Source organism: Podarcis bocagei (assembly GCF_964188305.1).
Source record: "Podarcis bocagei genome assembly, chromosome: 15".
NCBI classification, from domain to species: domain Eukaryota; kingdom Metazoa; phylum Chordata; class Lepidosauria; order Squamata; family Lacertidae; genus Podarcis; species Podarcis bocagei.
Genome location: NC_138141.1, coordinates 2,820,847 through 2,843,045, shown reverse-complemented (window position 1 = coordinate 2,843,045; position 22,199 = coordinate 2,820,847). Strand labels below are relative to the sequence as shown.

At 43.4% G+C, this 22,199-nt stretch overlaps 1 protein-coding gene across 3 annotated transcripts in view; it reads left to right on the top strand.

Moving 5' to 3' along the window:
- PEBP4 (phosphatidylethanolamine binding protein 4) overlaps positions 1-20,016 on the top strand; it is a 272,710-nt gene extending 252,694 nt beyond the window's left edge. For all 3 annotated transcript variants that reach the window (XM_081171471.1, XM_081171472.1, XM_081171470.1), the window contains exon 7: positions 19,617-20,016. In XM_081171471.1, the coding sequence (XP_081027597.1) occupies positions 19,617-19,708 (92 nt within the window). In that variant the 3' untranslated portion in view covers positions 19,709-20,016. The remainder of the gene's footprint in view (positions 1-19,616) is intronic.
- The last annotated feature ends 2,183 nt before the right edge of the window (positions 20,017-22,199 follow it).

Below are 22,199 nucleotides of genomic sequence, written 5' to 3'. Positions count from 1 at the left end.
TGTCTCAAGATGGAAGGGGAGGGAACAGCTGCAGTCGCCTGCGATTCCTGCGCAATGTTTGCCATCTTGCCAAAGGTTGCAGGCAGCTTTACCTGCAGCAATTGCATTTTGATTGCCCCTTTAAAAGACAAAGTCCAGCAACTGGAGGAACGTGTAGCTACGCTCCAAAGAATTAGAGAGCTGGAGCTCTTCTTGGAAGCAACAGAGCACACCGTCCCCACCAAGGAGGAGACAGGGGACTCCCCTGAGAAGGAGGATACTTCACCAACACAGGAGCCAGATATATGGAGAAACGTGACTCAAAGAAGTAGGAGGCCCAGGGTTCACTCTGATTGTTTAGAAATACACAATCGCTTTGAGGTCCTCTCCCCTAGCATGGAAGACGAAGAGCAGACTCCATTTGAGGATCTCTCCCTCATTACAGTCGATCAGGTATATGAAGACGAGCAGCAAAGTCAGTCCTCAGGGAATGTGCAGGCGACCTTGGAACGGACAGCTCACGGAAGAACCCCGACCAAACCCAAGAGGAGGCATGTAGTGGTGATAGGGGATTCCCTACTGAGGGGAACAGAAGCAGTGATCTGTGGGCCTGACAAGATGTCTCGGGAAGTGTGCTGTCTCCCCGGGGCTAAGATCCAAGATGTAACTGAACGACTGCAAGGAATCATAAAACCCACTGACAAATACCCCTTCCTCTTGGTTCATGTGGGAACCAATGACACTGCAAGCAATAGCCTCCAGAAGATCAAAAGAGACTACGAGGCTCTCGGCAGGAAATTGAAGCAACTAAATGCACAAATTGTCATCTCGTCTGTCCTCCCAGTTGAACGATGTGGCCCAGGGAGAGAGGGGAAAATAGTGGAAGTGAACAGCTGGCTTCGCAAATGGTGTAAACAGGAACGGTTTGGATTCTTAGATCACGGACTGCAGTTTCTTGAAGATGGACTTCTGGCAAGTGATGGGCTGCACCTCACAACGGTTGGGAGAAATGTTTTTGCCAAAAATCTCAGAAACCTCATCAGGAGGGCTTTAAACTGACTAATGGGGGGGGGGAGGGAGACAGTGCTCCTGAAGGTAGGAGTCTATCAATTAATGAAGATGATCATCCAAATGTCATAGACCAAATGGAGCAAACAGCACGCGGACCTAGTGGTGGGAGGAAAAAATCCTTAAATAAGAGACACGGGGGAAAGATTAATGGACTTCAATGTCTGTACACTAATGCGCAAAGCATGGGAAATAAACAAGATGAGCTTGAGCTCTTGGTACAGCAAACTAAATATGACATAATAGGCATCACTGAAACCTGGTGGGATAAGTCCCACGATTGGAATGTAATAATGGGGGGATACAATTTATTTCAGAGAAACAGACCAGACAAGAAAGGAGGAGGAGTGGCGTTATATGTCAGGGATGTGTATACCTGTGAAGAGATCCAAGATTTAGAACCTCAAAGCCAAAGTGAGAGCATTTGGGTCAAAATTAAGGGAGAGAAGAATAACAGAGACCTCATTGTGGGAGTTTACTATAGATCCCCAAGCCAAACGGAGGACATAGATGATGCCTTCCTGGAACAGATGGCCAAGCATGCAAAAGGAAGGGAGATAGTAGTAATGGGGGACTTCAATTACCCGGATATTTGTTGGACGTCAAACTCAGCCAAGAGCAAAAGTTCAAACAGATTCCTCACTGGCCTTGCAGACAACTTCGTTGTCCAGAAAGTGGGAGAAGCAACAAGAGGAACAGCCATTTTAGATCTGGTCCTAACCAATGTTGATGACCTGGTTAGTGGGGTAGATGTGGAAGGATCATTAGGTGCGAGTGATCATGCTCTTCTGAAGTTTACTATACAGCGGAAAGGAGCAGCCAAGCATACTAGGACTCCATTTCTTGACTTTAAGAAAGCCGACTTCATAAAACTTAGGGAAGCGCTAGGTGAGATCCCATGGACAGTAATACTAAAAGGAAAGGGAGTTCATGATGGCTGGGAGTTTGTTAAGAGGGAGATAGTAAAAGCACAACATCAGGCAATACCAATGAGACGGAAACATGGAAGGTGCCTAAAGAAGCCAGGGTGGCTATCTAAAGAACTTTTAACTGAATTAAGATTAAAAAAGGATGTGTACAAAAAATGGAAAAGCGGGGATACCACCAAAGAGGAATTCAAACAAATAGCCAGCACGTGTAGACACAAAGTCAGAAAAGCTAAAGCACAGAATGAACTCAGGCTTGCTAGAGAGGTTAAAAGCAACAAAAAAGGCTTTTATGGGTATGTTCGTAGCAAAAGGAAGAACAAAGAAACAGTGGGGTCACTCAGAGGAGAAGATGGTGAAATGCAAACAGGGGACACAGAAAGGGCTGAACTCCTCAATGCCTTCTTTGCCTCAGTCTTCTCCGATAAAGAAAACAATGCCCGACCTGAAGAATTTGGAGCAAATGATTCAGCAAAGCAAACACAGCCCAGAATAACTAAGGAGATAGTACAAGAATATTTGGCTAGTCTAGATGTATTCAAGTCTCCAGGGCCAGATGAACTGCATCCAAGAGTATTAAAAGAACTGGCAGATGTGATCTCAGAACCACTGGCAGTCATCTTTGAGAATTCCTGGAGAACAGGCGAAGTCCCGGCAGACTGGAGGAGGGCAAATGTTGTCCCTATTTTCAAAAAGGGGAAAAGAGAGGACCCAAATAATTACCGCCCAGTCAGTCTGACATCAATAGCAGGGAAGATTCTGGAGCAGATCATTAAGCAAACAGTCTGTGAGCACCTGTGATCACCAATAGTCAGCATGGATTTCTGAAAAATAAGTCATGTCAGACTAACCTGATCTCGTTTTTTGACAGAATTACAAGCCTGGTAGATGAAGGGAACGCAGTGGATGTAGCCTACCTAGATTTCAGCAAGGCATTTGACAAGGTGCCCCATGATATTCTTGTAAAGAAGCTGGTAAAATGCGGTCTTGACTATGCTACCACTCAGTGGATTTGTAACTGGCTGACTGACCGAACCCAAAGGGTGCTCATCAATGGTTCCTCTTCATCCTGGAGAAGAGCGACTAGTGGGGTGCCACAGGGTTCTGTCTTGGGCCCGGTCTTATTCAACATCTTTATCAACGACTTGGATGATGGACTCAAGGGCATCCTGATCAAATTTGCAGATGACACCAAACTGGGAGGGGTGGCTAACACCCCAGAGGACAGGATCACACTTCAAAACGACCTTGACAGATTAGAGAACTGGGCAAAAACAAACAAGATGAATTTTAACAGGGAGAAATGTAAAGTATTGCACTTGGGCAAAAAAAATGAGAGGCACAAATACAAGATGGGTGACACCTGGCTTGAGAGCAGTACATGTGAAAAGGATCTAGGAGTCTTGGTTGACCACAAACTTGACATGAGCCAACAGTGTGATGCGGCAGCTAAAAAAGCCAATGCAATTCTGGGCTGCATCAATAGGAGTATAGCATCTAGATCAAGGGAAGTAATAGTGCCACTGTATTCTGCTCTGGTCAGACCTCACCTGGAGTACTGTGTCCAGTTCTGGGCACCACAGTTCAAGAAGGACACTGACAAACTGGAACGTGTCCAGAGGAGGGCAACCAAAATGGTCAAAGGCCTGGAAACGATGCCTTATGAGGAACAGCTAAGGGAGCTGGGCATGTTTAGCCTGGAGAAGAGGAGGTTAAGGGGTGATATGATAGCCATGTTCAAATATATAAAAGGATGTCACATAGAGGAGGGAGAAAGGTTGTTTTCTGCTGCTCCAGAGAAGCGGACACGGAGCAATGGATCCAAACTACAAGAAAGAAGATTCCACCTAAACATTAGGAAGAACTTCCTGACAGTAAGAGCTGTTTGACAGTGGAATTTGCTGCCAAGGAGTGTGGTGGAGTCTCCTACTTTGGAGGTCTTTAAGCAGAGGCTTGACAACCATATGTCAGGAGTGCTCTGATGGTGTTTCCTGCTTGGCAGGGGGTTGGACTCGATGGCCCTTGTGGTCTCTTCCAACTCTATGATTCTATGATTCTATGATTCTATGAAATGGTTAGTTCAAATGGCAAGTCGGGCTTGTATGCAGGCCTGAGCTTTTTTCTTTTTCATTTAAAAATCGTTTATTTGCCAAACATTCTCATAATCTTAAAAACCATAAAATAACATACCATGCGCTCCTATCTCATTAAAAGGAAGGAGTACATTATATTTGCAACAATTTTAAAGGTTAAAATGTATACTTCTATTCCAAACTATGTTACCCACCCCAAACGCATGTGCCTCACTACCTGTGTGTTCAATAAAATTGCCCCATGCTGCATAGAAGTTATCATTTTTCTTTTGGTCTCTTGCTACCCACAGTTTCCAGGTTAGCTTTTCCAACAAAGCTGTCTGCCAGACTGCTTCATACCACTTATCCATGGTTAACAGTTGCAATGTTTTCCATGTTCTGGCTATGGTCGTTATAAAGTTATAAGAACTTTATTTCTAATTCTTGGTGAGTCCTGACTGTACAAATTAAGCAATTCCAGTCCTGGGGACTTTCTGTCTTGTAATGAAAGATATATCTGCAAAGACATTTCCCTAGAATTTTTCTATTTTTGAACACTCCCACCACATATGTCTGCATGTCCCGATAGTGGGACACCCTCTCCAACACATAGGAGAGCTGTTGGGTTTTATATAAGCTAGAGGTCTAGGTATTAAATGTGCTATTTTGTGCTATTTTGAGGGCTCTTTCTCTTGTCATTGCCGAAATAGATTTATACAGGCTTTGATCCACAGTCCATTCCATGCATCTTCCTCAATTTCTAAATCCCAGTTTGATTCCCACCATTCTCTCATACTATTCTGGGGAGAGAAATATGCCTCTGTAGTTGATTTATATAGGAATGATATTAATCCTTTCATTGCTATGTTCTCTAATAATCCAATGAATTTTGGGCCAAATCCAAACTTTTTTATCACTTCAATTAAATACCTGGGTTCTACACAATCAAATTCCTTAAATATATCCAATGATAGACAGGCTAATGTTGAAGTTACCTGCTTGCTATGATATATTAAGTTCAGTAATTTTCTAAATGGGTCTGTAATTTTGCATCCTGGAACAAACCCTGCTTGGTCCAGGTGGATGTACCATAGATTCCGGCGTATTAGGCGACTGGGCATATTAGACGACCCCCCCAAATTGGCAGCTGCAATTTGGGGGTTTGTCTTATAAGCCCAGTTGCCTAATACGCCGGAATCTATGGTTTAAGAGGTATCTAAGAGGTATCTACGGTTTAAGAGGTATCTAAGAGGAGAGCGCATGTATTGAGATTTCTGTTGGACATACTGTAGTCGTTGCTCAGACTTATACTAGATGTTAGGACTAGCAAACATTCTATAGATGTGCTGAGCAAAATTTGCATATCCCAAAAACTATTCTCTTTCAGCTATAATGATACATTGAATCTCTGCAAGTAATTAAATACACTAATGCTAGATCTACTCTACTTAATGAAGAGGAAAGCTTGAGACCCATGCTACTCTGCAGTGTTCTCCTGTAATTATGTCCAAAATTGTTTTTTAATTATTTCATCTGCAGTTTATTTTGCTCCTCCCAGCTCCTTGTAAGCTAAATTTGGCTGTTTATAACACTCACTTATTTTCTCCTAGATGGATCAGGAAACTTTAGCTGAGTTGTTAGTCTTTAAGATAATTGGGCACTTACACTATAGAGACAGTTCACTCTTAAGCACGCTCCACTTTGCTGTAATATGGGCAGGAATATTTGAAAGAAATTGCTTTGTAGAGGTGGTAGTGTGGTACAGCACAGTGCATCACGCAGTCTCACCTCCATGTGTGTCCTTATTCGGAAAGGTGCTGATCACCTGTGCCTCAGTGATTAACAGAATTGAGATGCCTTTATCAAAGAGCTTTCTACACCAGACAGCTCCTGATCAGATAAAAGGCTGCATGCAGAGAAATGATCTTATTATTTCAATAGGAGTTTGAAGGGCTCAGGCAGCCCCCCAGAATCAGGGCATATATGGCTTGAGAGGCATATAATTTGAAGCAAACAGCCAATGTTCAAGAGCAGGAGTTCCCAAACTGTCCACAATGTTCCCTACAGCTTTCAAACTTGCAACATATAAATAAAAAAAGCATCAAGTCAACAGGTTATCTGGAAGGTTATCATTCTTCTATTGGGGCTGAGTAGCAAGCAGAGTAAAGTTATTATAGCTTACAGAGAACTACTTGTCAAAAATTCTCAGCATCAAAAATCCACACAAACAGAGAGCTAGGCAAGCTACAGTCCTGTTGAAACTAGTAGACTAAAGTGCATCTCCCCTTCATGGATCACTGCCTTGCTGTGGCAAAGGAGCTTGAATAACTCAGAGAAGCTATGAGCTATGCTATGCAGGGCCGCTCAAGATGGACAGGTCATAGTGGAGAGTTTTGACCAAACATGATCCACCTGGAGCAGGAACCGGCAAGGCACTCCAGTATCCCTGCCAAGAAAACTCCATGGACAACGGCAACAGGCATATAAAAGTTAAGATGCTGGAAGATGAGCCCCTCAGGTCGGAAGGCGTCCAACATGCTACTGAGAAAGAGCGGCGGACAAGTACAAGTAGATTCAGAGCTGATGAAGCAGCTGGGCCAAAGCCGAAAGGACGCTCAGTTGCGGATGTGCCTGGAAGTGAAAGGAAAGTCCAATGCTGTAAAGAAAAATATTGCATAGGAACCTGGAATGTAAGAACCATGAACCTTGGTAAGTTGGATGTGGTAAAAAATGAGGTGGCAAGAATAAATATTGACATCCTGGGCATCAATGAACTAAAATGGACGGGAATGGGAGAATTCAGTTCGGATGACCGTCATATCTACTACTGTGGGCAAGAATCCCGTAAAAGAAATGGAGTGGCCCTCATAGTCAACAAAAGAGTGGCAAAAGCTGTACTGGGATGCAATCTCAAAAATGATTAAATGATCTCGATACGAATCCAAGGCAGACCTTTTAACATCACAGTAATCCAAGTTTATGCACCAACTACCAGTGCTGAAGAAACTGAAATTGACCAATTCTATGAAGACTTACAACACCTTATAGAAATGACACCAAAGAAGGATGTTCTTCTCATTATAGGGGATTGGAATGTTAAAGTAGGGAATCAAGAGATAAAAGGAACAACTGGCAAGTTTGGCCTTGGAGTTCAAAACGAAGCAGGGCAAAGGCTAATAGAGTTCTGTCAAGAGAACAAGCTGGTCATCACAAACACACTTTTCCAACAACACAAGAGACGACTCTGCACATGGACAGCACCAGATGGGCAGCATCGAAATCAGATTGATTATATTCTCTGCAGCCAAAGATGGAGAAGCTCTATACAGTAGCAAAAACAAGACCTGGAGCTGACTGTGGCTCAGATCATCAGCTTCTTATAGCAAAATTCAAGCCTACTGAAGAAAGTAGGAAAAACCACTGGGCCGGTAAGATACAATCTAAATCAAATCCCTTATGAATACACAGTGGAAGTGAGGAACAGGTTTAAGGATTTAGATTTGGTGGACAGAGTGTCTGAAGAACTATGGATGAAGGCTAGTGACATTATACAGGAGGCAGCAACGAAAACCATCCTAGTGAAAATGAAATGCAAGAAAACAAAGTGGCTGTCCAACGAGGCCTTACAAATAGCGGGGGAGAGAAGGCAAACAGAATGTGAGGGAGATAGAGAAAGATACAGGAAATTGAATGCAGATTTCCAAAAAATAGCAAGGAGAGACAAGAAGGCCTTCTTAAATGAGCAATGCAAAGAAATAGAGGAAAACAACAGAATGGGAAGAACCAGAGATCTGTTCAAGAAAATTGGAGATATGAAAAGAACATTTCGTTCAAAGATTACTATAATAAAGGACAAAAGTGGAAAGGACCTAACAGAAGCAGAAGACATCAAGAAGAGGTGGCAAGAATACACAGAGGAATTATACCAGAAAGATATGGATGTCTTGTACACCTCAGGTAGTGTGGTTGCTGACCTTGAGCCAGACATCCTGGAGAGTGAAGTCAAATGGGCCTTAGAAAGCACTGCAAATAACAAGGCCAGTGGAAGTGATGGTATTCCAGCTGAACTATTTAAAATTTTAAAAGATGATGCTGTTAAGGTGCTACACTCAATATGCCAGCAAGTTTGGAAAACTCAGCAGTGGCCAGAGAATTGGAGAAGATCAGTCTACATCCCAATCCCAAAGAAGGGCAGTGCCAAAGAATGCTCCAACTACCGCACAATGGCACTCATTTCACACGCTAGCAAGGTTATGCTTAAAATTCTACAAGGCAGGCTCAAGCAGTATGCGGACCGAGAACTCCCAGAAGTGCAAGCTGGATTTAGAAGAGGCAGAGGAACCAGAGACCAAATTGCAAACATGCGCTGGATTATGGAGAAAGCTAGAGAGTTCCAGAAAGACATCTACTTCTGCTTCATTGACTATGCAAAAGCCTTTGATTGTGTCGAGCACAGCAAACTATGGGAAGTTCTTAAAGAAATGGGAGTGCCTCATCTGTCTCCTGAGAAATCTCTATGTGGGACAAGAAGCTACAGTTAGAACTGGATATGGAACAACGGATTGGTTCAAAATTGGGAAAGTAGTACGACAAGGCTGTATATTGTCTCCCTGCTTATTTAACTTATATGCAGAATTCATCATGCGAAAGGCTGGGCTGGATGAATCCCAAACTGGAATTAAGATTGCTGGAAGAAATATCAACAACCTCAGATAAGCAGATGACACAACCTTGATGGCAGAAAGTGAGGAGGAATTAAAGAACCTTTTAATGAGGGTGAAAGAGGAGAGCGCAAAATATGGTCTGAAGCTCAACATCAAAAAAACCGAAGATCATGGCCACTGGTCCCATCACCTCCTGGCAAATAGAAGGGGAAGAAATGGAGGCAGTGAGATATTTTACTTTCTTGGGCTCCATGATCACTGCAGATGGTGACAGCAGTCACGAAATTAAAAGACGCCTGCTTCTTGGGAGAAAAACAATGACAAACCTAGACAGCATCTTAAAAAGCAGAGACATCACCTTGCCAACAAAGTTCTGTATAGTTAAAGCCATGGTTTTCCCAGTAGTGATGTATGGAAGTGAGAGCTGGACCATAAAGAAGGCTGATCACCGAAAAATTGATGCTTTTGAATTATGGTGTTGGAGGAGACTCTTGAGAGTCCCGTGGACTGCCAGAAGATAAAACCTCTCCATTCTTAAGGAGATCAGCCCTGAGTGCACTCTGGAAGGACAGATCCTGAAGCTGAGGCTCCAATACTTTGGCCACCTCATGAGAAGAGAAGACTCCCTGGAAAAGACCCTGATGTTGGGAAGGATTGAGGGCACAAGGAGAAGGGGACAACAGAGGACAATATGGTTGGACAGTGTTCTCGAAGCTGCCAGCTTGAGTTTGACCAAACTGCGGGAGACAGTGGAAGACAGGAGTGCCTGGTGTGCTCTGGTCCGTGGGATCATGAAGAGTCGGACACGACTAAACGACTAAACAACAACAAAGTGCATCTAACTGCACACAGAGCCACAGAATGGTGCTAAAAGTTTCCTTTGGGAAGGGATGGAGAGAAAAGTTGCTTGATTGCCCTGCTTCCCAGCATTAGCAAGGCATACTTTGAGAAGGGATTGAAGAAGGCATCCGTGTACACAAGGCACAGCATATCCATTGACAGAATTATTTAAGGAGATCTGCCTTACTTTTTTCAAGAAAAAAGAATTACAGCAATCTTACTGTCCGGCAAGAATTCCCAAGAATGGGATATCAAAGACCTGACACTCCCTACTACTTCTCTGTATGGCAGATATAGCTTCTCTGCCAAAAGCAGCCAAAAGCACAGAAAACTGAGAGAAGACTCTGTGTAGTACAAGACAAGTAGCAAAAACCAACTCCCAAAAGATTCTGTATCAAACCTTTTAAAAAGGTAATATTATAATCCTATTGCAGTATCATTCAGCTACAGGCTGTTGAGCTTTTAAACTGTGGATTTTTCTTGTGTCTACAGTTTTGGAATAATCTAGTACATTAGTATTATAAGTTGTCAAACAGCTGTGCCAGGATGTTGACTCTTACCAGAGAGGCTCTGCTACTAAAACACTTGATTTAAGATTATTTTTAGCTTTTTTTCACTGCTGAATCATAAAGCTATTCTCAGAATTTTCTGCCAAATTCACAGAGTACATTTATGAGGGGGGGGGGGTTAGATAAAATTTGTTGAAACAGATGACCTGATCATCCACCATATGGCTCCATTGCGAAGCATTTTGCCCAACATTGTATTTTGACTTCTATACCAGTAAAGGCAGATAAAAATCACATAGTGACTTTTACATTGTTGTCAGAAATATAAAAAGACAATAGAATCCAATGAATTACTTGGAGATATATTGGCAAATAAAACCATCCATTGCTGTGACGATACGTTACTGAGACCCAAGAACCATGTGGGAGTTGAGCTAGCAACCTTGACTTAGCATATTCTATCTGATCTTGCAAGACAAACAGTTAAATATCAAGCATGGTTTTAAAAATACTCTGAGATTAAGAAGGATCTAGGAATTATTGTTGTGATCTGTACTCTGCAGGGCAACAGGTGGACTATAAATAATATATTTCCATTTGAAAAGCATAGTCCGGCCAATGAAACGCAACTGAGTCTTAGGCATATTAGCAGTGGGGGCATTTATTGAAGCAGGCCCCTGCCCCACCCCAATGATGGTAGTCTGAGAGCTCTTGGTGGGCATGGAGCAGGAGCCCCCATGCTGGCACCCCCAGCACAGTCTGTCCTGGTGCTCCTCTCCACCAGGGTTGGGTTCTCCAATGGGCTGGGCAGCACTAGGGGCACCTGCTTTGCCCCCCTCAAAAATTCACACCCGGGGCCAGGCTCCCTCTGCCCCCCCATGCCATGCCCCTGGGAAAGAGACATTCTCCCACAGTTCGCTGACTGAGTAGCTGGGTGGCAGGTGCAGAGGAGAGTTGTGAATGTTTTTGCATTCTGTTCTTTGGACAGATCAGTTTCTCTTGGAGAAGAGTGTGTAATAGACAATGGCCCTGTTACAATGAACACTCATACCACAAGGAATGCTAATACTTACAGCGCCTCATGTCTTCAATGACATGGGAAACGTTGCCTTTGAGCAAGCCCTAATTTAATACTACATATTAACATTGGCCAAAAGTACTGCTTGTAATTATGTATATAAAGTCCTATTAATTTCATTGAAACTTAGTTGTATATAATTGTGCCCAATATTATGACCATAGCTTTCTTTGATGAGATCATAGATACTTCTGTAATTAAATTTCCTTCCAAAATACTTTCATGTACACTGAATGTATAATTCAAGTAAAGGTTTTTCTACATTTATATTATTAATATTATTTTCCAAGTCTAGAAAATTCCATTTCACAAAACAGACTGAACTTTTAATGATAGACATAACTTCTTCTTTTTGTAGAGGTTTTATTTTTATCATAAAGACCCCAGAGCTGCTTGCATACAAGAACATCAATAAAATAAAATAAAATAGTATAAAATAAATACAATTTTAAAATAATGTACAGTTTTAACCTCCAGTACAAACAAGGGTCCGGGTGGTGGTGGGGAATCAAATTTCATCACGCAAAGGCTTCAGAAAAATTTAATTCAGAAAAATTTAATTTAATTTAATTACTATGGCAGACCAACACGGCTACCTATCTGTAACTGAAAAATTTAATGGCAGACATTCCTAAAGTTTCAAGTGTCCAGAAGAGGGCACTAAACTGTGGCCTCTGTTGGTCTTTAATTTAAATACTTCATTAAATCAGTGAGAAATGGAAAGAGGAAAGTGACACTAACTGAAGGAAGTTGAAGACAAATAAATCTTTGCAGAATTGTACCAATTATGTTTGATATGTCCTCAGCATACTAGCAAGCTGTGTGAGATTTTTTCTGGATAGGGTGAATCTGTATGTATTTGTAGTTTTTTTCAGGGGTAATGTGAACTGACACATTCAGCAGCATAGAGAAAAGTAAATGAAAATAGAAGATTATTTGACTGCAGTTGAGATAGAAAGATCACTTTGCCCTCTCGCTAAAAGGGATTTCTGCTGCTGTATAGTTCAAGATGTGTGTGTATGAACTGGATTCATAAACTTCATTCTGTAGATACTGGAACATCCCAAACCCAGTGAGGATTTTAGTGAGCTACATACCAAGACTGCAGCTTCCCTGATCAGGGCAGAGCCAGCTACCGCACTGTGCTTCCATACATCCTGAGACTTGCATTGGTGAGAATTTGAATAGGGCATCCCTGTGTGGATCACACTAAAGATAAGAATTAATGCAAAGATCACATTGGGATAGGTTATGGTTAGCTACAGGAGTCAGCTCACATAATATTTTTTTTATTTATTTATCCCTAGTATGTTTTAAGTATAGGGACACGGGTGGCACTGTGGGTTAAACCACAGAGCCTAGCTGATCAGAAGGTCAGCAGTTCGAATCCCCACGACGGGGTGAGCTCCTGTTGCTCGGTCCCTGCTCCTGCCAACCTAGCAGTTCAAAAGCACATCAAAGTGCAAGTAGATAAATAAACCGGTGGGAAGGTAAACCGTGTTTCCGTGCGCTGCTCTGATTTCGCCAGAAGCAGCTTAGTCATGCTGGCCACATGAACCGGAAAAACTGTCTGCGGACAAATGTCGGCTCCATTGGCCAGTAAAGCGAGATGAGTGCCACAACCCTAGAGTCGTCCACGACTGGACTCAACGGTCAGGGATCCTTTAGCTTTTATGTTTTAAGTATGCACCTAAAAATGTAAGGTGGTGAGGTAATGAAATGTGTTTCCATTATCTTCTAAGTACACATCCCAAGGAGCCATAATGTTTACTTCAGCATAATGTCATCATGGTTTTTCTCTGCTGTTGGGTCCCCACTCCTCAATTGGTGAATTGTTATTATATGTAAATGACTGTATAAAGATAATCTTAATATAAGCAAACCTTTGCTGCTGTAGAACTACCATTATTTGTGCAGTCTTTTTAGAATTAGCTAATGTTGTTCCAGAAGGAATCAGCTGGTCATAAACCATGGCAGCATGTTCTAAAACTGATTCTCTCCCGGTCCCTTTAGACCTTCACAGCCAACACTTGTATGAGCCCAGTATTTCTGCCTATGCAGCTGGAATTGGAGAATTTAAAAGGAATTAAGCAGAAGTATAAGGAATTCCTAGAACATCATCCAAACTCACCAGCTAGCTTCTCAGTAGGGGTTACCACTTGGCAGTCTCCTCAAGTTAAATGAACTGGGCTACAACATGAGTGTGTTCAGCAGTGTAATCAAAACTACACAAGACTAGGTACTGTTAATGGCAAAAAGGATTCCCGCCTTCCGCCACTGGGACATCATTAATCTTTGCAGAAAAGCTTCAGGACCCCTTTCACCCAGAAGAGTCCCAATGATGAGACAGATAAATTATAAAGCACCAACTCTGCTGATACCAGGACAAAGTATGACTGTGACTGTGTGAGTTCTTCTATCAGTGGTGAGAGTCAACATCCAGGATATTATAGCCTGCAAAGCTGTATGCTGGATGGTTTCTGGGGCCATTCTTCTTGTGTCTGCATGCTTAGTAACATGACCTTGGATTTGCACAGTGATACCACAGCCAGGCTCAGCTGTTTTGTTCAAAACAATGAAATGTTGATGGAGACATCCAGTTCATATGAATCATAGAATCATAGAGTTGGAAGAGACCACAAGGGCCATCGAGTCCAACCCCCTGCCATATGAGAAATGGTTGATGAAAACACACAGCAAGTAGGCTGCAAAAGAACTGCAGGAAGAGCAGAACTGTGCAATGGATAAATGGATAAATCTCAGCCTCAAGATACTGGTTAGTGTTGCTGTGGCAGGCAGAAGGGAAAAAAGATGTATGATGGTAATGGACTTGGCACTATCTTGGGCCTTGAGAAGAAGATGGATTTTACTAAAAGTAGTTGTATGTTAGCAGAATGGGAGCAGAATCTGCATCACCCTGGGAGCATCAATACTCATTATCATCCCAAATGCCAAACATTGGACCTCTTGCTCTTATTTACAGTTTGGCTATTATGATTTGGACAAAACAGTTCTCTCCCCACTGTGCTTCACTATTGCCATCTGTTCAATAGAAACGATAGCAATGGAAAGAGCAGATGTTTGCTGTATGTTTTCAACTTCTTAGGCTGAGTAAGAGCTCCGATAAGGGCAAGACACTATGATATAATTCTGCAGGAAATGAGCTCCAACCACGGGCCAAGCCAAGTGTGAAGTCCCTCATTGTTCAGACACAGAATGGATTTCAGCCCTTCTGACCTACAGTGGCTCACTCTTCCTTCCTTCTTTCCCACCCCGACCCCTTTTTGGTTATTAAAGAGTTCTGGTGAGTCACCAACACCCAAGATTAGTGAATGAGTTGGCCATTTCATATCAAAGCAATAAGGATTGTAACATTCACAAGAGAGAGAGAACTCAATCTCTGCTCTGTAAGGCGGGATTGGGGAAGAGGGCAGGAGTTCATTGAATTCTCACTTCAGCAAGCAAGTGTGGGCTTGTCAGAGGGAGGCAGGGAAGCTTGTGTCTCATGCCTTGTTTTTTATAAGGTCAAATATTTAAAGGAATGAAATGAAATATTGCAGGCACGTCCAACAGGTAGATCATGATCTACCAGTAGATTAGAAGACATCTGTGGTAGATCACTGGTAGATCACTGGCTCCCCCCAAAGCAGCTCAACAACTTTGACCTGAACCCCCAAAATGGGGTAGATCACTGCCAGTTTTTAACTCTGTGAGTAGATTGCAGTCTCTTGGGAGTTGGCCACCCCTGAAATATTGGAAAGGTTTTTTAAAAAACATCCATTACCACAGTCGCTGTTGAGTATGAGACTCTTAATCTCAGGGTCATGGGTGTGAGCCCCATGTGTTGCAGGGGGTTGGACTAGATGACCCTCATGGTCTCTTCCAACTCTACAATTTTATGATTCTGTTATTCTATGAACCCATATCAAATACCTAGCATTAGGTCAAGTCTCCCTTACTTACCGTAATTGTTCTTTGCACCATCATCACCAGTTTTCCAGCACATACAGTGCATCGCTTTGCTTCACCGTCTTCTAGCCATTTTGGCAGAAGGGTTAAGAACATAAGATGAGCTAATGGCCCATCTAGTTCAGCATCTGTTTTGTCACCTGGGCAGGTAAGGTCACGCCCATCTTAAGTCACATGCAGAGGAAGTTTGTCCCAGCCCAGGAGGAAACAGGAAGTTTTCTACTGGCTGAACCAAGCATCCCCTTGCATGTCCACTCTAGGAATGAGGACTTGACTGCTGTGTTTCACATCCCACACTTACTCCCCACATCCCAGTCAATTTTTCCAGCTTCCATGGAAACGTAGAGATTGATAAGAGGCTGGATGCATCCTTAAACTGGAAAGTGGTCTGTTGAGTATAAACATGTTTACCTATTTGATGGCACTGGTTAGGTTTCTATCCTCAGCTCCATTTTTAATTAGTGATTGTCGGGACTAGACCAAGACTCTGAGAAGCCATATTTGAATCCACACCCATGAGGGTCTTTCTCAACTAAGGGATTGGGTTTTCTTTTGCTGAACTGGAGAGATGAAGCTGTCAGTGCATGCAGAGGATGCTGCACTATTGACCGGGCAAGAGCAGAAAGCCAAACACATCGTATTTATTTTATTCTTAGCCAACATTGCCTGTCGGTCAAAGGGGCTAATGCTGGAACTCCTATTTCCAAGTGCTATGCCTCTGAGGTGTGTGAGGCATGAACCAACACATTCCTAGGGGGCCCACTAATCTAAACTCCAGTCCAATTTTGAATCCCCTATAGTAGTAAGTACCCTTTTATAGTACACAAAGTGCTGGTCCGCCCAGTGAATTTTATAGATTATTAGGGGCTTTCAATGAAAACGCAGGTGTCCAAACTAAGCAATCTCTCTGCAATACCACAGTTGATGGCATGAGTAAGGGTCAAAGTTGGCAAGTACTAAATATGGTACCTGTCATTGCAACCACAACTCAGATATGTGATTGTGAGAGGTCATAAAAGAGAGTCTCCTCTTTCTCATGTGAGGAAAACCTCACATGACAATTTTTTTTATTTTGCATGGAACTTGGTAAGTTGCTTTTTCTGCTTGTATACAATGCAAGGTGGTGTTCCTGAATCAGATCAATTAGACTGCATAAACACCAGACATTTAAAGCACCTTCCTCCCTGCCCCATCCCGCTCCCCCAAAAAAGAATCCTGGGAAGTGTAGTTTACCTCTCACCCAGCTACAGCTCCCAGCACCCTTAACAAACTACATTACCCAGGTTCATTTGGGGGAAATTCGTGTGCTTTAAATGTGTTTTAAATGTATGGTGTGTATGCATGCAGCAAGCCAGATGCAGAATCAATTGCTGCTATAATTTGAGTTTGCTCCCTCAGTAAAGAACGGAGGACTCTTTGGGGAAAGTGAATGAACTGACATTGCACAATGTGTACTCTCCCAATTATGGGAGCAGCTTAAGCTCCATGACTGACACTTCCTTGGGGTTAACCCAAAACTGCCAACTTTGTATGGAGGGAGCAAGAAACAAGGATTGCTGTAGAGCAGGGGCTTTCTTCTCATTTAGTAGCAGAACAGCAGTGCATAGAAGCTCCTTGCTCTTGCTCTCCAGCCACAAGGAGCCACCAGGCACGTAGAAGCATGTACCTCGGCCGGTTCCTCTTTCAGTTTGTGGCAGCAAAGGGAAGGCACTTGAACTCAGCTGCATCCTTGCTTGTTCATTGCTGGACTCATTGCCTTGGAGGCAGATGATGAAGCAACCAAATTTTGCTCACTGTTTTGCAAGAGCTGCAGGGTTGGTTGGTTTGTTATGTTCATTAAACCTCAAGATCTGAATTTAGATAAAGCAGGCAGTCTTCCTGGCCCAGCAACAATCACAAGGAAGGCAGCATGGACAGGTGCAGAAGGAGAAGAATGGGGTCATAACAACCAGTCTCCAACCAAACGAAGACCCAAGGTCTAGCCCAGTCATGTGTCAAGATTGTAATCAAATGACTTTAGTTCCCAGGATGCTAAGCACTGGTGAGTCTAGGCAGAAGCTGCAGTTTTACCAATTCCACTGCCTGAAGGAAATGAATTAAAAGAACTGAGCTACCTTACTGTCATTTCCCGCCTCCCTGCCACTTTATCTAACGCATGGCAATATTTTTCGTAACAATTAAATGTAACTGAGGCAGGACAATGCTTTGGGGACCTCTACCCTATTCTTTATTGTGGGTCAATGGGAGTTGACCTACTATTGATTAGCTGCTTCTATAGTTAAAAGATTAGGAAGTTTGAGCTTGACAATTTAAGCAATAGATATGTTTGTTGCGTGTACACCAGTGGGAAGTGTAGGCAAAATACACAATGGCATGGGTGTAGCTAGGATTTATTGGGGGGCAGGCTTTATGCTGGGGGGCAGAACCTCAAGTATTTTGTATTGATTTACTTGTTTTAGGGGGGCGGGTGCCCCCCAACCCCCCTAACCCCCCCAAGTTATATCCCTGTACAATGGCTTGGTTAATTAGACTGCATGTGCCTGCAGGCTTCTGGAGAGGAGCTTGTGGCTGCTTTGCTGGTCTCTTTTGTGCCATGGGACACTAAGCTTAGCCAAGGTTTGACCTAGTGGCTCATGGTCAAGTTCCTTTAAGCCATGATGGCCATGTGGAACCTTGAGGTTCAGAGACAATATGTCTCTGAGCAGCACCTGTTGTGAAACAAGAGCAGGAGAGGTCTACTGCCTTTGTGTCCTGCTTGGGAATTAACCAGAAGACCTGCTTGTCCATTCTGGGAATCAGGATACTGGCCTAGATGGACCTTTGGTGTATCCACAAAGGTTTTTCTTGTGTTCTTATGAGCAGTCAAAGGCACCATAAGCAATGGGAAAGCTCCGCCACAATGAGAGCAATTTGCAGTGTGCGCATTTCTGTCTTTAGGGCCTTAAAGCTCTAAACATGAAATGTGCAGTTTCCTGCTGCCTTCAGCTGAAGAAATAGGAGCAGGAGCTATTGCAGTAGGTATCAGAGTTGGTCTGGGTGAAAAGTGTCAGGGGCAATGAAGCCTCAGCAGGTGGGGAGAAGGATGTTCCCCTCATCTATACAAAGCTTTCATTGTAAAAATTAGCCCCACCCAATGCCAGCTTTATTGATGAATGAAGAAGAAATGGGACTTTCCCCCTTGTGCAGAATTTGGCCTTGAAGCCATACATACTTCATGACTCACCCTGTGACTTCTTCACAGAATGTTGCAGCCATGGCTGCCCAAGCAAGTTAATGGGCGGGAAAGCAAGCTCTCTGAGACTAGCTACAATTTCACTTCTTGTTTCTCTGTTGTTGTTGTTCTCTGTCCATGGTTCTCAGGTCATGGGATTAGAAGCTTGAGGGAAATACGTTTTTCATTTAAAAACCACTGGTTGTCCTCTTCTCCCACAGGCTGTGTACACACAAACCTGTTTGTAGCACTAAAATGTAGGTTTTCCCCAATCTAGAATCATTCCTTCTTGTCCTCAACATACTGCCTTCAATTTAGATTGATTCTGGACCCTGCTGTCCACAAGGGTAGATGTCATTCCTTGATACACATTTAAAAGCCCTCCTCTTGATTAGCTTATCCTTGCCTTTTCCTCTCGGCTTTGTGGGTCTTGAATTTGCATGCCACTTACTTCCATTGATTGTTGCAGCCCTGCAAAATGAGATTTTGAAAAAGGAAAACGATGTACAGGCTCGCTCCTCCTCTTCCATGGTTACTGGTGCTTCATTTGTGTGCAGGTCTGGAAGTTTGAGTCTAGCACATAGATGCCTCCAGGGTGTGTGTGACTGAATGTGCCTGCTCAACTTGGCTGCGACAAGTGGACAGAGATAGAGGTGGGGACGACACGAAATGCTGACTAGAGGAATGAATGGGAAAACATGAGTTTTCAGGAGTCTTTCCCCAAGTAAAATCTAGTCCCGGACTAGATTAAAAATGAAACAGCTAGGCCCAAACTTAATGGCAAGTTGGTTGTGACCTTAGACGGCAACAGCATCACTGTGTGAGAGAGAAATCAATACAGTATTATGTGACTACCAGAATCTGAACTTCCCATGGTAAGCTGGAGGCTGTGTGCAGCAGTGTGGTGGTGGAAGCTGAAATGAGTGTACTCTCTAATTTTGTGTTATGCTCCCCATTACATCCATTTTGTGACTGATGCCCACAGCACTTTCTGAAAATTCAAAATGTATGCTCTGGTCCAATAAGTTTGGCGACCCCTGAGCTAAACCGTGTCGCCACGCACAGCTTACTTCCCCACAGTCTGCCTGCTTTCTCCCACCCCCAAATGTCAGGACACATTTCTTCTCAGCCAACCTCCAACAGTTGAAGAGGTTCCAGATGATCAGAAAGCAAAGGGAGGATCCAGCTGACGCTCTACTTGCGCTCCTGTTGGATATGTGATTGAGGTAGTTTGTCCATCATCACATGTAGCTTGATCCTGAGTAAGAGTAAGAATTTGTCATTTCTCTTCCCTTTCCAGGTTCCTGGGACATGGAGAACTTTGTGGATTACTCTCACCTTGGGACCCCTGTGGCTTCAACCCAGTTTATCACTAAGAACTACAACAACTAGCAAGATCGGCAGCAATATTCCCCTTTCAGCTGAAATGCTTGGCTTGATCCCTTTTTCTCTTTGAAAACTAAGAGTGAATCATCTCCATGCAGCACCAGGCTCTTGGTGTGACTTGCCAGCTCAGAGGACATCATAGATGTTGCTGTGATTTAGTCTTACAATTCCAACCTTCACTTTGGCATGAAGAGTAACATGTAAAAGACTCTAGCTTTCCAGACATTTTGCAGTATATGGGATGGAGGCAGAATCTGCAGGACTTGTGTGGAGCTGAATGTGTCCTTGGGGTTCTTTTTATATTCGCCTGGTTCCAACAGTTGCTTTTCTAACTAACCTCTCATCTCACACACATCTCTGCCACTAACCAGCTAGATTCCTGGAGGGTGGGTCTTGAAATCATAACCATGCATATTTTCCAGCAAGCCAGGTTGTGCTCCCTTTATACTAACACTGTTTGCATAAAAAGAAAGTAGAGGTTATGGCTCTGGAATCCACTGTTTACATGTGTCCCACTCAGGGTTATCCACACTTACCTTTCCTCTGCTCTTTCCAGGCTCTACAGCTCCATGCAGGAGTGCCCCCCCTTTTTTTTCTTTGCTCCGAAGTTTTTCAAATATGCTCTTGAAAGCTGAATTGGAGCAAACAGCAAACAATGGAAAACCAAATTGCCAGTTTCTCCAATTCAGCTTTAAAGAGCAGGTTTTCCTGGGGAAAGCTCCAGAGTGGGGGGAAATTGTGCTCAGACCCCAAACTTTAACACACGGACCTGTGCCTAGAAAGAACAGGGCAAAAGGTAAGCATGCATGAGCCTTCAGCGTGTTTAATAATACAAATTGGTCTCAGACTAATTATTTCTTAAGTCAGGCATAAACGAGAGAACCTCTAGTGCAATCCACAACACATCATCATCTAAGTAGCAGCAGTATTAGAAGACAGAATATATTTAACAACTGGAGACCTTTCAAATCATTTGAGTTCTATCCAATGCTGACAAAGTTTTAAGAGCCACAGCAAGAATGTTCTTTCCTATCCAGGCTGTTTTTAACTGTTACTGTTATTGAAAGGCCCAATCAGAGCTTCAGCCATGTGTCCTCGAGCTGCACAGACGCTTCTTGCTTTAGGTATTTCATTGGCACTAAATTGCCCACCTTGACTCTTTTACAGTACTTCCCTTCATGGTTGTCTTTCCAGACATTATGGTGTTTCTGCGTGTGTGTGTTTGCCACACCCCCAAGTAGTAATACCTACTATGCATTGCAGCAATCACAATAAAGCAACAGCAGGATTTGACTCTGGTTTCCTATAGCTTTCCTATTCCAGGGTTGTGAAACAATCTCATTCTTGCAGCGCCTGGCATGTTTCAGTATATAAAATCATAGGCAAAACAGTAAAACATCAACCATACTCAACATCAACTTGACTGTGTAAAAGGCTCCGGGTTCAATTCCTGCCCTGCCCTGCCCTGGTAAAGCTGGGAAAGACTTTGGTCTGAAACACAGACTGGACAGTTGATCAGTGTAGACAAGACATTCTCCAAGTGTGGTGTGTGGACTGCTGGTGGTCCATGAACTCCATTGATATGGTCTATGCTGGAAAAGTTGCAGAACAGTCAAGGAAATCTGCCCTGGACCCTGCACTTGCTTAATTTTTTTCTAGCAGAGATTGAGACTGTTTTGACCAGTGTAAGATTACTGAACTGGTTAGCAAAGTCCTGGCCTTTGGCATGTGAGTATTGTATCAGGGCACTGGTGCAATCTATGAATCTTTCTCTTACCATTTACCAGTTAAAGTGGCTCTTTTCAGTGGCCTGGCTTAGGACCTGTGAATTTCAATCAGATTTTGATGATGGTGCTGAAGAAAAAAACAAAGACCATGTTATTTTTCCACATATTTAATACAGAAGCAAAACAAGTGAAGCTCTACAATGTAGAATGACAAAGTTTATTAAGCGGTCTGACAAAACCCTCAGCAATTTTCAAGTGGTCTGCAGGGGTGGGGGGCAGTGGTGTAGCGTAGGGGTGTCGGGGATGCTGTTGCTCCAGGTGCACATTGGGGGGAGGGCATGAACCAGGCACGTGCCCCCCCCCGAGATCTGTGAGGGCTGGGTAAGTGGAAAGTGAAGAGCACCCTTTATGCCTCCTGCTTGCCCAGTGGTGAGAGCTGAGTGAGTGTACTCTGCCCCTGCCTGGCACATGTGCACTCACCCTGGACACTGGCGGAGAGTGCTACGCCCCTGGGAGGGGAAGGAGTTTAAGAACTTCTGGTGAAGAGAATACTGAGATAGGTGGACCAATGGACTGACTTAGGTATAAGGCACTTTCCTGTGATTTCTCTTCAGGAGGAAAAGTGTCTTTCTGCCTAGCAGAGCCTTGCTGACTCAGTCATCCTAACAGGACCAACAATTATGGATAACACACAATTGTCACAGCAAGGCCATCAGTCAAAACATGCAGCTTACAGGTGCATGCTTTCTTCAGTGAACACTCTCCCCGCC